Genomic DNA, 17357 nt, shown 5'->3' on the forward strand with positions numbered 1-17357 from the left:
AATTGGAGTTTTTGCCAGCAACTTAAGTTCAGCAATCTCATTTGTAAGTCAGAAGACCAACAAATGTGGGAGGAATTAGTGAAAGCCTATGTTGAGTCCGTCCATCTCCTTGCTTCAATCATCATTTGATTAAATTAAGTCATCCTTGGTGACAATGATGATATCGCACTTCATCAGATCCACAAGCAACCTATGTTGTTACATCTATGAATGAGAGGCCTTTTACTATAGCACCATGCAAATACATATTTTAAAGTTAACTTATTCTAAGTGAACAGAAAGTGTGCATCATCATTGCACCATATGGATAGGCTCAAAATTAACCTTAACCTGTTAATTTGTGCTATAATAACCCTTGTTTAACAGTCGGTTGAACATTTTTTTTGGAGTTCGCAAGTTGGATACCCAGGTATCTTCTTGCAGAACACTCATCATTCTTTTGGTGCAAGTTTGGTGTCATATCCTCACATGCAAGCATATATATGATCTTTGATCAAACAAAAAGATCTGAAACCAAACAGCAATTCACTTCTACATAATTTATGGACTCTTCCACATGATGCTGAAACGGAATTCAACACTCTTAGCACCAACAACATACACTTTCCTACGAATTTAATTTCGGATATTTCGACCAAAAACATGGGTACAAATAAGAATCATGGCTTAGCTGAAGAAAAAGTTGACGACCCAAGTGTTGAAAAAAAAAAAAAACTTAAATGCGCACGCGGCCAAAATCTCGGGCCGCGTGCGCGTTTGAGAAAAGGTAACGCCCAGCGGGCGTTACGCATTTGAAAACGGACGCGTTTGAAAACGCGTCCGCAAATGACCAAACGGCTCCTGTAAAAACCCTATTTAAACCCCTTGATTTCATCTCTTTGGAAGCACGAAAAATTTCAGAAAAATAGTGAAAAAATTCTGAAAAAATTCTTCTCCCTCTTAGCCACTTCCAAATTTTATTTTTATATTTTTATTCAGTTTATTTAGTTCTTTTCATTCCGTTCTTTGCTGGATCTGCAAGTTCGATCGGGTTCGCTTTGACTTCTTCCGAGACGTGCCGAAGAAGAAGTTGTAGGGTCGTCGTATCTCCGAGAAGGATTGCCGGGTGACCCGTACGTGGGGGCAAATACTTCTTTGGGACAGCGTCTACGCGCTTCGACCTGTCTTCAATCAGGCTACTTTCTTCTACTTTTATTTTTAATTTAATATTAGTAGATTTGTAGGATTTGAAATTCTATAATATAAATTTATTAAATGCATAGATTTATTTTGTGCTAGAATAGATTTATTTTGCATTAAAATAGAATTATTTGGATGCCGAATGATATGCATGTATATTATTCCCTTTAAGATTTTCCATTAATTGAATTAATAGAATTATTGTTTATTTATATGATATATTGCTAACAATCCAAAGAAGTATTTGCTTTTGTTAGTAATATATAATTAATTAAATTTTTTTTATTACAATTATGGCATATTAGATTTTAATTACAATAATTGTTTTTGCTAGCACATCATTAATAATAAATTATTCTAAAGAGGTAATAATTTGGTTAACCTCCAAGAGGTTTATTATACCTCCATTTGGACTCCTCAAGGAGTAATTTCCAGATCCCATTCAAACGGGAAATTCGGAAATTGGTTGATACATAATAATTAATCTATTGAATTGACCTATTAGATCTCAATCAATTATTTTAATAAAGGAATAAATCTTTTAATTCATTGAATTGACTTATTAGATCTCAATCAATTATTCTAATAAAGAAATAAATCTTTTAATTCATTGAATTGACATCTTAATTATATAATTGATTTGCTACAAAATTAGTAATTAATTATTCTAATAAGAAAATAAATCAATTCTAATATATATAATTTATTGAATTGATAAATTAGATTTCAATTACAATAATTGTTTTGCTAGAATTAAATTTAGTAATCAATCGTTACTAATTCGGAAAGGTCAAACGAAAAATTCAAAAATTAGTTAATTCGTTTAAATTTGCATTTAGGTTATTTTAAATATTGAATTTGTGTGATTTCTAGTGATTATATCCACTAACTAATAGTGTTTAAGAAAAGCTTGTCAAAAAGGCATACGTGCCTAAGAAAGGCTGGTACTTAAGTGAGCCTAGTGCTCCACCACCGATCTGGAGCTGATCTGGCTATTAGTTTTTTGAATATATCAATTAGACATCCAAAGTTCAATATAAATATTAGTGCAACCTTTTGACATAGATTTTTTGCCTTCAATCAGGTTTCTGTCACTATTCTGTAACCCTGATCCTATGGCCTCAAACACTAGTGACCATCTTAGTGCCAAACCTGAAAAATTTGATGGCCATAACTTTAGGAGGTGGCAGAATCAAATGCGGTTCTGGCTCACCACATTAGGGTTAATCTCAGCCATAGGTGAAAGTACGACCGAAGTTGATAATGGGTCCAACCCAACTACCTCTTCCAACACTGAACATTCTGCCTCCACTAGCACACCCTCTAGGACACCTGATGAGATAGATTATCATTGTATCCATAGAATTCTAGGTGCTCTTTCTGAGAGGCTGTATGATATCTATTACACAGCCAAGAGTGCCAAAGAACTCTGGGACACCCTAGATAGCAAATATGGTCTTGATGATGCTGGGGTAAAGAGGTTCAAGGCCTCCGATTTCAATAAGTTTAGGATGGTGGACTCAAAGCCTATGAATGACCAAATTCATGAATTTGAAACCCTAATCCACCAGCTTAGGGCTAATGGAACCAATTTGGATGAATCATTCCAGGTAGCCTGTCTGATAGATAAACTACCTACTTCCTGGTCTGATTTTGCCAAGACCCTGAGCCATACCCAAGGAGTTCTCACCCTAACCCAAGTCTTAAACTCCATTAGGATTGAAGAGCAGCATAGGCTCAGAAATAATACCTCTACTGGACCCAAAAATAATGCATATAATGTAGAAGCTCCTCCTAAGAAAAATCAGAACCGACCCTTCCGTAAGAATTTCAAGAAGAAACCCTACAACCCTAGAAACCCTAACCACCACTACAATGGGAAGCCTATTCAATCCCAGGAGCAGAAGAAGAAGAAGGTGGTGCTCGTTTCTGTTATGTGTGTGGTCGGACCAACCATTTGTCTCCCCAGTGCTTCTATAAGAAAACTGCACCTCTTCAATCTAAGAAGAAGGGTCCACACACATCCAGTGCTCAAGTCAACATGGTGACTTCCGGCGCTGGCTCCTCTGAGACAGCTTTCAGGTCTGTTTCCTTCACTCCTGAAGTTAACATGACTTTACAAGCACTTGATTGGTGGATTGATACCGGAGCTGGTATTCATATTTGTTCGGATCGCTCCTGGTTTTCTTCTTACCAGATCTCAAGTGGAGGAGCTGTGATCATGGCAAACAGCTCGGAGGCGCGTGTGTTAGGAGTAGGACGTGTGGACTTAAAGCTTACATCTGGAAAAGTCCTGTCCCTGCACGGCGTCCAACATGTTCCAGTTGTTAGGAGAAACCTCATTAGTGGTTCTTTGCTTGTCCAGCAAGGCTTTCGTCTTGTTTTTGAGTCCAATAAGGTTGTAATTTCTCATGGTGTTATGTTTATTGGAAAAGGATTCCTTAGTGAAGGATTGTTCAAATTGAATGTAATAGCTCCTTCAATAAATGAAAATCCTTTGATTATGAATATAGAGCCTCCTTCTATTTGGCATGGTAGATTAGGTCATGTAAATTATAATTCAATTAAGCAACTTATGAACCTAAATCTAATACCAAAAAGTGATCTCAAGAACCATGAGAAATGTCAAACTTGTGTAGAAGCCAAACTCCCTAGGAAGCCTTTTAAATCTGTTAATAGGGATTCTGATCTATTAGAGTTGATTCATAGTGATGTTTGTGACTCTGGTAGAACTTCTAGGGGAGGTAACAGATACTTTGTAACATTTATAGATGATCTATCGAAGTTCTGTTACATCTACCTAATTAAAACCAAGGATGAGGTGCTCAGCAAATTTAAAATTTTTAAGATTGAAGCTGAGAACCAACAGGAAAAGAAAATTAAAATTCTTAGATCAGATCGGGGAGGTGAATATACATCAAATGACATAACTCAATTTTGTGAAGATCATGGAATCATTCATGAAGTGACTGCACCCTATTCTCCCCAATCAAATGGAGTAGCAGAAAGGAAGAATAGGACTTTAATGGATATGGTGAACTCCATGCTTATAAGCTCAGGAGTGCCAGAAAATTTGTGGGGGGAAGCTCTTGTTTCAGCCTGTTATATCCTTAATAGGATTCCCTCTAAAAATAATGATCTAACACCATATGAAGTTTGGAAACATAGAAAACCTAATCTTAGCTATTTGAAAGTGTGGGGGTGCTTGGCAAAAGTTAAAATACCTGATTTTAAGAGAAAGAAAATAGGGCCTAAAACAGTGGATGCCATATTCATAGGTTATGCAGCCAATAGTAATGCCAATAGATTTCTGGTAATAAGTTCAGAAATAAATGATATTAGTAACAACACTATCATAGAAGCCAGAGATGCAACATATTTTGAAGACACCTTTCCACTTAAGACTAGAGTAGATAGCGGTATAGCTAGTAGCTCTAGTAGAATAAGGACAAGAACAATAGAAGTAGAAGCAGAACCTAGGAGGAGTAAGAGATCCAGGGTAGAGAAAACATTTGGAGATGACTTCTATACTTTTCTTATAGAGGACTCTCCAACTACCTTTGAGGACGCAATGAAATCCTTGGATTCACTTTTTTGGAGAGAAGCTGTGGATAATGAGATGCAGTCAATTATCCAAAATCATACTTGAGAATTGACTGATCTTCCTCCTGGTTGTAAAACTATAGGGTGCAAATGGATCTTTAAGAAGAAACTTAGGCCTGATGGCTCTGTAGATAAATTTAAGGCTAGATTAGTTGCCAAGGGCTTTACTCAGAGACCTGGGGTAGATTTCTTTGATGTTTATGCACCTGTAGCTAGGATTACTACTATTAGAGTCCTTATAGCATTAGCCTCCATTCATAAATTAGTGATTCATCAGATGGATGTTAAGACAGCTTTTCTAAATGGAGACTTAAATGAAGAAATTTATATGGACCAGCCAGAGGGATTTAAAATTCCAGGCCAAGAAAATAAAGTTTGCAGACTAGTCAGATCTCTTTATGGTCTTAAACAAGCACCCAAGCAATGGCACTTGAAATTTGATGAAACCATACTGACATTTGGATTTGAAATCAATAGTACAGACGAATGTGTATACCACAAGAGAGTTGGACACAAATTTGTGATCTTGTGCCTCTATGTAGATGATATACTGATCTTTGGGACAGATCTTCAGATAATTGATGAAGTAAAACAATTCTTAACTCATAAGTTTGATATGAAAGACTTGGGACAAGCTGACTTAATTTTAAATACCAAAATAATTAGAAGTGCAAAAAGTATTGAGTTATCCCAAAGTCATTATGTTGACAAGATACTTAATAAATTTAATTATTCCGATTGTCAGCCTGTCTCTACTCCATTTGATCCCTCTACTCATCTTAAGAAGAACTTAGGAACTCCTGTCCTTCAAAGCCTATATGCTCAAATCATAGGCTCACTAGGATTCCTAACAAACTACACCAGGCCAGACATAGCATATGCTGTAAATAGACTTAGTAGATATACTATTAATCCAAATAGAGATCACTGGACAGCATTAGAGAGAATTCTTAGGTATCTTAAGGGTACCAAGTCCTATAGTTTGCACTTTAGTGGGTTTCCTGCTGTTCTAGAAGGCTATAGTGATGCCAACTGGATCAGCGATACCTTAAATGTTAAATCCACCACAGGATACGTCTTTCTCCTAGGAGGTGCTGCTGTGTCTTGGAAATCCACCAAACAAACCTTAATATCTAGGAGTACCATGGAGTCTGAACTGATAGCTTTAGACACTACTAGTACTGAGGCTAAGTGGCTCAGAGATCTACTAATAGACCTTCCTGTAGATGAGTCACCTTTACCACCTGTCTCCTTACATTGTGACTGTAAATCTGCAATAGATAAGTGCAACCAAGAAAATGCCAATGTAAAAATGAACAGGCACTTAAAAGTGCGTCATAAATCATTAAGATATAAATTGAAAAATAATGTTGTTGCCTTAAATTTTGTTAAATCAGAAAATAACTTGGCTGATCAGCTTACTAAAGGCTTGTCTAGAACAGTAGTTCTAGAGTCGTCGAGGGGGATGGGGCTTAGCCCATAAAGATAGATCACCACGGTGGGAACCCAACCTTAAAAGGTTCAATGGGTAGAAACAAACCGGAGTGTGACTAAGAGGAGCACTATTTCATGTTTTCCTCATCCCTATGGCGCTAGTGCTCATAAAAGCAAGCGGTAGGATGAGTTCGTTTGTATAACTCTTAATGAGTCCGAGACCCAAGAGGCAGGAGCTTCCTTATTAGGACTCACCTATATGTGCAGTCGTGAGGCCGCGATTATGGGAAATGGGCGATTCCCTAAAAAGCACATGATAGATATCTGCGCATGGCCATAACAGCGCAACCCGCTTAGAACCCAGATCGGGCTATATTATGTGTGTTGTTGATTTAATCTGAGCCATGGACCGAGGTTCAAGGTTAAGACCACCTTGGCTCCACAGATGTAATCAATTGTCACTAAGTGAAGGTTCAAACCGAAAGGTACCTACACCTATTACATAATATAAGATATCCAGCATTTTATTTTGATTTTAAAATTATTTAAGTTTTTTTTTTGTGGGGGATTGTTGAAAAAAAAAAAAACTTAAATGCGCACGCGGCCAAAATCTCGGGCCGCGTGCGCGTTTGAGAAAAGGTAACGCCCAGCGGGCGTTACGCATTTGAAAACGGACGCGTTTGAAAACGCGTCCGCAAATGACCAAACGGCCCCTGTAAAAACCCCTATTTAAACCCCTTGATTTCATCTCTTTGGAAGCACGAAAAATTTCAGAAAAATAGTGGAAAAATTCTGAAAAAATTCTTCTCCCTCTTAGCCACTTCCAAATTTTATTTTTATATTTTTATTCAGTTTATTTAGTTCTTTTCATTCCGTTCTTTGCTGGATCTGCAAGTTCGATCGGGTTCGCTTTGACTTCTTCCGAGACGTGCCGAAGAAGAAGTTGTAGGGTCGTCGTATCTCCGAGAAGGATTGCCGGGTGACCCGTACGTGGGGGCAAATACTTCTTTGGGACAGCGTCTACGCGCTTCGACCTGCCTTCAATCAGGCTACTTTCTTCTACTTTTATTTTTAATTTAATATTAGTAGATTTGTAGGATTTGAAATTCTATAATATAAATTTATTAAATGCATAGATTTATTTTGTGCTAGAATAGATTTATTTTGCATTAAAATAGAATTATTTGGATGCCGAATGATATGCATGTATATTATTTTCTTTAAGATTTTTCATTAATTGAATTAATAGAATTATTGTTTATTTATATGATATATTGCTAACACCAAGGGCCCTCGAACGTGCATGGGCATTCAACGGGTCGCCTTTAAACCCTGCAGCACCAAGCACGACGCACCCCGAATTCACGACTCACAAGGGTTAAGAGAAGGTGTGTGAAACTGTGGCAGTGGCATCCATCATTTGGCCTTTCCTAACCCCCCCATTCCAGAATATTAAACAGCATCATATCCTTCCCCACCTAGACTCACTTTTTGCATTCCAGTGTCACGAGAGGTGAACCAATTTCAAGATTCTTCATCAATCAAACACATGACCACCATCTCTCTCTTCTTTTCTCCCCAGTTAAGCCCTCCAAACCTCTACAAATAGCTCCCCATCCCACAGCCATTCCTTCACACCAGCAACTTCGGCTTCTTTGGTCTCGTGTTGCTCTCACAACGCTAGCTACCATTAGCTCTGCTCGATCCTCATGGCCTCCGTTGAGGTAGCTCCATCGCTTTCCATTCTCTTCTTTCTCATGGTTTGCAGTAATGGATCACATGATGGTATTAACTTAGGTCCAGCTTTTATATATGTTGGATGAACAATATTTCTGAATAGGCCATGCTACAAAAGTCCATGTAGAAATGCTTGGGATCCGTCATCATATGTTCATTCTTGTCAAGTTTCAATCAAAAGTTTCTGATGTGTGTAATATGCCATCATATCAATCACATGCTAGAAAGTCCATGCATGTTACATGCTTTAATTAAACCGAGTTCATGCATGTTAAGCATCGATCGATTTCTTTTTCTTCTTCTAATCCAATGGTACATACTTCTAGCCAAATCAAAGTGAACTATATCAACTTGTGTTTAGATCTAATCATGGAATCCTGTAGGTCCAATCAGTAACTACCGCACTGCCAGAGGAGAACGTAGAAAAGCAAGCAAAGGAGACAAAGGGGGAACCAAATGAGGAAGTGGTCGACGACGCACCCCCGGCAGCAGAGGCAGCAGTCGAGGAGCCGAAGGAGGAGGCAGCAACTGATGCCGTGACCGAAGAAGTTCAGACTCCTGTGGAGGTGAAGACCGAGAAGGTGGTGGCAGAGGCCGAGCCGGCGGTGGAGGAAGCAGCAGTGGCAGAGAAGACTGAAGAGAAGCCGGCCCAAGAGGCGACACCTGAGGTTCCCACCGAGGAGCCCGTGGAGACCAAGGCCCCCGAGGAGGCACCTGTGGCTCCTGCCGAGGAGGAGGAGAAGAAGGAAGATTTGGAGGAGAAGCCAGCTGCGGAGGAAGCGAACAAGGAGGCTGCAGCTGAGAAGAGTGAGATGTAGTGTTTCCACCGTGTACCTTTGTCGATGAATGGCTGTAGATTTGGATGTTTATGCTCTTTGGAATCTGGCTACGTGTAAGGGGCTTAGTGGTACGAGAAGAATGGATAATGGTGCAAGGCCCGTGGAGGGCCAATTTAAAACTTGTAGGCTTCAGCTCGCATTCAAGTATCTGTGTTTGTATCTGGAATCCACGCTACATAGGAGGCCCAATGATTCGAGTTGCATATTTTTCCTTAATTATTTTTTTTTATTTTACTTTATTTTTTTAAAAAACTAGGATAGATTCCTCAGATCAAACTCATGTCTCTTGCATCCATGCAAGAGATCTTACTTGCTAGCACTCTCAAATTGTGCCACACGCAGGCTAGAAGCACATTTCATGAATCATATCGTATGATCACATACACCATTTTCTTTCGAGGAAGAAATGGCATATACGTACCCATTCTCCTTAGTTCATGTGACAGAAAGTTTGTCCATCGGTGTAGTGGTGCATGGATTGATATTTATAGAACTCTCTCTCTCTCTCTCTCTCTCTCTCTCTCTCTCTCTCTCGGTGGCTTGGATTGGCGTTCCAAGTTGCACAATATTGGCCTAGTTTGACATGCACTAAACCTGGGTTAGCCTAGGTTCGAAGTAGCTCTTCCAATTCGACCATAATGACATCGACCCATGTTCTTGCAAGGTGCAACCTAGATATATTATAGGCAATATAATGTGATTCGAGTTTAGTTATACTGTAGAATTACTAGTTACAGCGGCATATCTTCTAGAGTTATAGCATCAATGATATGTATGTATAGATGTGTATGCATACATAGATATGCCTAATAAAACGGACGGAACTACTGAACGCATCCTCGTGCTTACATCAGTTTGTGAACCAGACAGACTATTAACGTAAACTCTTATCTCCAACTCCACGCGCCCTGCTCTCACGTATTCCCATCTCTTCCTCCAAACAAACGCACCCCTAACTCCGTCGCCATTCATGTTGCAACCGCACCCGATCGCCGTTTGAGTTTTATGTCCATCCACCGCTTTCTTTTCTGATAACTAGGACAAGGAAACGTGGCCTTTTTCTTCTTTTTTTTTTCTTTTTTGCATTCTTTTGTACAATCTCTAACAGGGAAATAATGATAAGATGGATAAGGAATTCGCGCAATCCAAATATTACCCATGTAGGATGGGATCATATCAATAAAGAAACGATATGGTTGTGTCACCAAGTGAGAATTAATCCTCACAAGGTAATGCACCTGGAATTTTTTTAATGGAAAAAAAGGGAGTTCTCGAGGGAGAGGGAGTAATTGGGGTCATTGCAATTTTTTATTATGAAAGATTTTTTTTATCCTCTATAGTTGAACACTGAAGATTAAATTTATTTAGAATTTGTAGAAATGCCAAAGCAAATCTCATAAAAATATTATTTAAAATATGGTGTCTTGATTTGGATGAAACTAGTTATTTAGGCATTTTGTAGTAGTTTATCTTCAAATAAAGAGAGCTGTGTGAAATAAAAACCTAATAAGTTAATCTTTTTTGGATTGCTGCGGTTGACGTAAATTTACACAAAACCAAGCTACTTGATACAGTGGGAAAAGAAAGGGGGAATAAGTAGCAGAAAAGCAGACCAACCGAACCACCAGCATTCCAAAAAATCATGGTTGTTTAAGTTCATCCGGGGTTCAAATCTATTAGATAATTAGTACTTTTATGAATCCCATTCCTAGACTAATAATTGATGGCAAAAAGTTTCTAAGTACAGAATATTTCTCCTGCACTCAAAGGCAATATAATCCTTCAAGTCTTTGCTCCTGGGCTTGCTTTCTATAAAGCAGAGAGGGAAAGGAAAGTCGATGCACATTCTCTGGGATTTATGGAATCCATTCTCCTATAGTTATCTCTTGCTAATCTACCAATAAGCTTTGAGCCACTTGGTCTTAACTATCACGAATAAGTGAGAATAGCTGAATCGTGACCCATCCCACTAACCCACCTTAGCGAAAGCTTGCCTCAGAGAATAGGAAATGGGGCCACCAAAGGCCCCGGACCTTTGTTAGCCATCCGGGTGTCCACCACCACCTTCACTAGTTTCTGCTTTGAACTATTTGATCCATCCAATCCCCACATTCAAAGGCTCCTGGTTTTTCCTACCATTCCCTTCCCTCTTTGTCCACTGTTATGGCACAAGAGAAGAGAAAAGAGAGAGAGAGAGAGTACGTAACACTGTCAACCGTATCATAATATGGTTTTATTTTTTCTTTAACTTTCAATGGCGACGTCTGAGGTTCAAATTCTATTTTCCAATCAGCCCTTCCCTTATCCGGACTTCGGCGTTTAAACTGATTTTTGAATATAATGGAATAAAATACAAGAGACTAGACTTTACTAACTTGTCTTCTCGGCAGTCTCGTTAATTTATTTATTTTTTTTTTCGTCTAACTTGCTAATTTGGTGGTGGCTTTCAATAATAATAAAAAAATTTTGCGGGCTTGCAGCATATAATGATGAACTAATTCATATTATATTATAACATATACTGTTTAAATAAAGCTTAGCTGCCGATATCAAATTCGGGCTGCTTGGCCCTGCTTTTTTTGTCCGACCTGCTGTTTTTGGAGGATAATTTACGGGAAAAGAAAAACCTTTCTTGCTGTTCATTAATTCATATACTTAATCTTGATTGCTTCCAAATTAACCCGAAAGAAACTGTGTCTGTGTATGAAACCTAGATTTTATAAAAATATATAAAAATCTCCCAACTTTCTTAGTTTCACATATGATGGTATATATGATCTGCATACAAAACTCTCCCACAACTCATAACCATGTTACCCCCCCCCCCCCCCCCCCCCCCCAAAAAAAAAGACCCCTGTAACCGGAGGAACCACCAGACCGAACAAATCCTCTTTCTTTTCCCATAACCTTCATAAAATCAATTTCAACATCAAATCTGAAATATACGACATACATAGATACATACATACATACTATATATATATATATATATAGTATATATTTCTGAGAAGGAGAAGACGAAGTCAAGAAGAAATCCTACACATAGATGCGGTAGCGCATGCTGTCGCGCATCATGAGGTGGTTCATCTCGTCGGCCCTTGGACGCCGGCCGGACGTCCAGCCCGGCTCCTCCTCCTCCTCGGCCTGGCACACTAGGCACGACGCCACCGCCAGCGACGGCGCCCGCGCCACCGCCACCAGCGCCGCCAGCCCGCCCCCCCACCCTGCAGGCCCCTGCCCCGGCCGCGCCCCCTCCTCGCCTGCGCTAGCGAGCACCCCCTCGTCCGCCACCCGCGCGCTCCTCTTCCTCGGCCACCCCAGCCTTCGCACGGCTGACAGTATCCGCCACATCTCCCCCGAACCGCAAAGATCTTTAGCTCTCTCTCTCTCTCGCTCGCTCGCTCACTCATGGAGGAGGACATATAATGGCATGATGGGGGACGGGCACTAGCTTGAAACTTTTTCCTACATGTGGGACTGTGCGGCAACTTGCAACGAGAGGCTACTTTTGTGGGGTCTTCTTGAGAGCGCATACAAAGGATACGCTTTGCATCAAGAAACGTGCACAGTATCCAAAATATGAAAAGATGAGGTGGTGTGACGTTTGTATTTTGATTAATTGCTTCTTGATCCTAATTTGGCAGGTTTCAAGATGATCATGGCCGTTTGATGTGGGGAGTTTGGAATAGAGGAACTAGATCGCTGAGGGGTTGGGTCTGATTGCTTTATTTGGTGCCTGGAATGCTTAATATTTTTGAAATTATGGTGAGAACCGAAGGAGTGGGAGAGGAAATAGCCAGCTCCTGTTTTATTCTTCCATTGTTTGGAAGTGCTCGTTACAGAAGCAGAAAAGTGATGTTAATTTTATGTCTGACTTGGATTTGATGTGCACAGAAAAATCGATTTTTATTGAAAATATGCTGTCCAAGGTTGGTGGAGATTTTTTTTTTTTTTTTTTTTTTTTTTTTTGACACGAGGAAGCTCGTTGGCAATTTTAATTTTTCGAGTTTCAAATGCAGGTCAACAAGGATATGATTTTCTAAAAAATTGTCTAAACCTAGATGAAGTGGACGGTGGTTGTATCTTTCATGCAAAAGAAGAATTCGCCTTTCTTCCTACGTTGAATCATACAATGGTCGCTTTAAAATCTATACAAGTGGATGAATGAGGAAATTCGGAGTGTTTTGAGATCTACGCATGACTCGATTCGATGGCTGACGTCGTGAAAGAAGATCAATTATTCTTTCGTGTGAAAGATACAATCCGAACCCAAATTAACTAAAGAAAAAGTGCTTTTGCTGTAATTGCCATATTTGGAGGGTTTTTTCAATATTATCCGGCCCCATGGTTACTTCACTAGCAAATGCGTTTAAAGGTTTTTTTTTTTTTTGGAGAAATAAGCAGTCTGTAAATAGCATTGCTCAAATTAGGTTGACACAAATCCTCTTTTGAGAAATCCATCCATGTAGATAAGGCGTGGTTGGCAAACTCTTACTAGGTTGTATGAGTAAGCTATCAGTTCAATAAAAAGACAATATGAATAAGCTAGACGTTCTTTTTTTTTTTCTTTATGTTGTTGGAAAATGAATAATGCTACAGCCAGTTTTGGACACCCAGAACATGCATGCATAGGAGGAATTTACATGCTAGTGGGAATTAATGTGCCATACATGGGGGTTGTTCAATGTGCACACAACCAGCACCCCAAAGCATTGTCCTTTGAAAAAAGTTGGTTGCTTTAGAATTCCTTGAGAATGATTGATGGAAAAAGATTGCCAAACTGTCATCTTGAGCTTCTTATGGGCATCCATTGTTTACCTTCCTTTTAAGAAATTTTCTTTTCCTTTTGGTTCCATCTCTAAATTATATGTATCTAGAGATAAATTATTGACTTACACCTTGTTAATTTTCTCTTTTGCTATTGATGCTTCATTGGGAACAATTCTCCTTATAATGACTCCATCATTTAATTAATAGGCATGCACCCAAGAACACGCTTGCTTTGTAGATTATCTTTGCAATTTTTCCACATCAATTTTTTAGTTTTTACGAAACGATGGGATATTCCTTAGAGTCACAATAGATTGGGCAGCGGGTTTAATCCAAGTTTTTTAAAAACATCGGCCACTAGTTAATCTTTCACTAATCTTTCTCTCATCATTGCTTTAGATTATTGATGCATGTCTAAATTTGTGTGAAATATACTAAATTGCAGTTCCAGTAGCCATCATCTCAAACAGTATGAATACTGCATTAGATAACTGGGCCACAGAGCTCATCTACAAAAGTAAAAGGTCAAATAATAAAATACTCGAGTCGAAGCTATCTTGCAATGAGAACCTATGCTGTAGATGTGGCTGAGTGAAGCTCCAACTTTGACAAGTGATTGAGCGTATGATTGAAGATGCAGTGCACTTGAGTCATATTGGAGCCCTGAATGACCATATGGACTTTCCAATAGAATTCTTGAGAGTCAAGTCGTATCGCGCACTAACCAAGTGAGAGTAGAAAAATTAATGTTTTTGAAGAATGATTGAATGCACTTCACTTGCCGAGGATGCTGGCCCCACCAACGAGTTCTTAGTGGAAGGCGTTTTGGATGAAACGCGCTACGCGGAGCTTAAAAGGTCGATCGTTCTCTAGGATTTTTCTGGCAAAGTTCTGCCTACTTCAAGGATAAGAAGAGAGGAGTCTCTTTTTGAAATAACTCACAGAATTGGAATTTTACAGAGGAGATCAGTATGGCTAGTCTATGGAGATGGCAAACACATTGAGAAATGAGTTGTTTCAAGGTCAAGACTTTCTAAACTGGATCTAGATCAATGTCTTAACCTAGAGGTTAATTTTGGATCCTAGATAGAGACTTGGTGATCCAATAACTTAAAGCATTGGCATGCTTTAATTTCCCAAGAAATCTATCCCAGACGGGTGTATCTTTCGCACAAAAAAAAAGATTCTCTTTCTTTCGTGATGTCAACTGTTAAATCGCGCAATGACCTTTTGAAATATGTGCCAGGTGCGATCTAACAGTCGATACTGCAAAAAAAAGATCAATCATTTTTGGCACGAAAGATGCAACTCGAAACATAGACGGTGGATTTTGAGATTTGGAAGCAGTTGTGTAACACATTCTAAAGCTACCATTAATAGCCTAATAGGGGATGTCACTTCTGATGTATATGGCACGCAAGCCTGAAGTGGAAAGAAAATGATAACTTAAACTGCATCTTTTGCGCATAAGTCTATGATTTTATTTTTAAAACTTGGTGGGAGAATCACCATCAAGGATCAAGTCTAAAATATCTTTATAGCGAAAGTCCTGAAGAGAATGAGAACTGGCAGAAGTAACTCATTGGCAGTGCCAACTTGATCTGACTAGGAAAATTAGCTCAAAATATTGGTTTGATATGTGAACTTGAAGATTTGCTCATTATGATGAAATTCTCCCATGTCTGACCTGTTGAGCAAATCTTACTTTAGACACTAAGCGAAGACCCAGATAAAGGATTATGCTCATTTTAGTCATGCAAATTGTTTTTAGGTTATTTGTAGAAGTACTTCTGTTGCTACAAAATAACCAATCTTTTAACCTGTATGTGATATTAATAAATTTCTTCTCTTTGGTTAACTTTCTGTATTGGTCTTTTTATGAGTTTAATTTTTTGTCTTTGTTCATGAAAGGTTCCATGGATTTTGCTGAAAAGATCACTGTAGATGCGTTTATCGGTCAAGTATCTGCACTCCTTTGGAACGAAAAACAAGTGTAGGTTGACCTCCTTATCTGAACTCCTTAGTGGAGCTGCTTTTGTGCAGTTGCTATTGTGTAGATTGACCTCCTTATCTGAACTCCGTACCTGCATGAGGGTCATTCTTTCAGGGACGAGTGGATGATGCAACTTTTAGTGCAAGAAAAGACGAGAAGCTAACAGCTGAAACACAGATTTATGGCTTAACCTAATATATGAAAGAACAGCTTAATATAACTACATGCCTCGTTTATATCTGGTGAAGGTGATGCTGGAAACCTCGTTATTCATAATTTGGAACAGAAAGCAAGAGGAGAGAAGCTAATGGACTGCCGCTAAAGTTTGCTGGCATTGGAGAATTCTCCACCTTTGATGCCCACATTGGGTAAGGAAACTTTCATATTCTTGACTACAAGAATATTACGTTCTGATTTACTGCTAAATTTGATCTACAAGCTCTGAACTACATCTACGTGTGCAGGTGCTTTTGTTTTCAGGATCGAATAAACCCGACAGTAACTCAAATTTGCCCGCAAAGGAGTGAGAGTCCAGGAATCTGCAACGAGATCTCTGGATCGTATTGGCCAAATTAGAGCAGATTTTAATGTATAGATTTTTCCCTATTGGTTAAGGAATAGATGGGGTTTCACTTCATCCTAGTTTTAAGTTTCTTATGCAATTTATTTGGAATCCAAAGCTTCAATTATGCCACATTTCTCTTGCATTCGGTGATGTCTATTAAGTCCTGACATACAGAAACAAGGAGAAATAGTCGATGGGTTATGATCAAGTTAGGAAGGAGATTCATCTGAAAGTAGTGAATATACAATTATAGTTAGGTATACAAACTGTATATTGTACAAATCTATACGTTGAGTGCACATCTATTACAAAGAAATTGAGCAAAATCTTTCATTATCAGTAGAAAATACATGAAATGGATTTTTAAGGAAATGTATTTTTAAGGAACCTGTATCACACTTTTGATTGAACATCTGTACTTAGAGCCTACGCAACCTCAATAATACTGAGTCAAGATTGCTGCTTTGTCGGATCACCATCAGTTACAACAGGTTTTCTACAATTTAAGTTCTGCTCTCAGCAGCAAACTGAATTTTGCTGGTGAACTCATCAACAGTCATGGTTCCAATCTCACCGCCAATTAAACGAATTGGTTAATGACGTAGCCAGGAGATATAAAAGTAAAGAGCCATCAATAGTCATAAAGAAAAAAAGCAATCAGGTGATACCGGCAATAGTTGTTAAATATGACATCTGTTTTCGTCTCAACTCAAAAGAGCCTTAACCGATATACTTACGAAGCAACGTCAAGTTGTGTTTCAACATTGCATCTTTCATGTGTGGGTCTGGCTTCTCAAGTATATAAACACATCTGAAAGGACAAACTGCTTTTAACCGACTAGTCTTGAATTTAGGCATGACTTACTTTAATAATAACCAAAATGACTTGGCATAAACTGCTACATCGAACAAAAACAGGATATAAATCTGGTAAATCAGAAAGCATCTCATTGCTTCCCAGAGCTTCTGCAAAGTGATTGGACCAAAATTGACAGCCCGAGTCGCTAACAAAATTCATTGCTCTCAGAAATATAACTCGAATGCCTCTAACAGCGCAAAGAATAAGAGTAGGCAGCACAAAGAACCATCATCCAGAAGGCCTAACTGAATCAAGCCAACCATGCTTACAAAACTTAAATGGGCATGCAATTCTACAGCGGCGTCCAGCCTTCCGTCTGTACCAGGAAGACTTGATCCACCATACATAACTCACAAAACCAGTAGGTGAGAATTTCCC

The 17357-nt window shown here is 38.9% G+C and overlaps 2 protein-coding genes across 2 annotated transcripts; one reads left to right on the forward strand and one right to left on the reverse strand.

Annotated features, from left to right (window-relative positions):
* Nucleotides 1-7723: 7723 nt before the first annotated feature.
* LOC103711366 (uncharacterized) lies at nt 7724-8995 on the forward strand. The gene is made up of 2 exons (XM_008797476.6): nt 7724-7940; nt 8337-8995. Exons 1-2 carry the CDS (start codon nt 7926-7928, stop codon nt 8769-8771), a joined length of 450 nt encoding a protein of 149 aa, XP_008795698.4. The 5' UTR covers nt 7724-7925; the 3' UTR covers nt 8772-8995.
* Nucleotides 8996-11683: 2688 nt separating this feature from the next.
* LOC148700707 (uncharacterized) lies at nt 11684-12633 on the reverse strand. Its single transcript, XM_088707178.2, has one exon. It carries the CDS (start codon nt 12141-12143, stop codon nt 11829-11831), a length of 315 nt encoding a protein of 104 aa, XP_088563304.2. The 5' UTR covers nt 12144-12633; the 3' UTR covers nt 11684-11828.
* Nucleotides 12634-17357: the final 4724 nt, after the last annotated feature.

Source organism: Phoenix dactylifera, chromosome 11 (genome assembly GCF_051530095.1).
Source record: "Phoenix dactylifera cultivar Ajwa chromosome 11, Ajwa_hap1_PhDact_Kaust_v1.1, whole genome shotgun sequence".
NCBI lineage: Eukaryota > Viridiplantae > Streptophyta > Magnoliopsida > Arecales > Arecaceae > Phoenix > Phoenix dactylifera.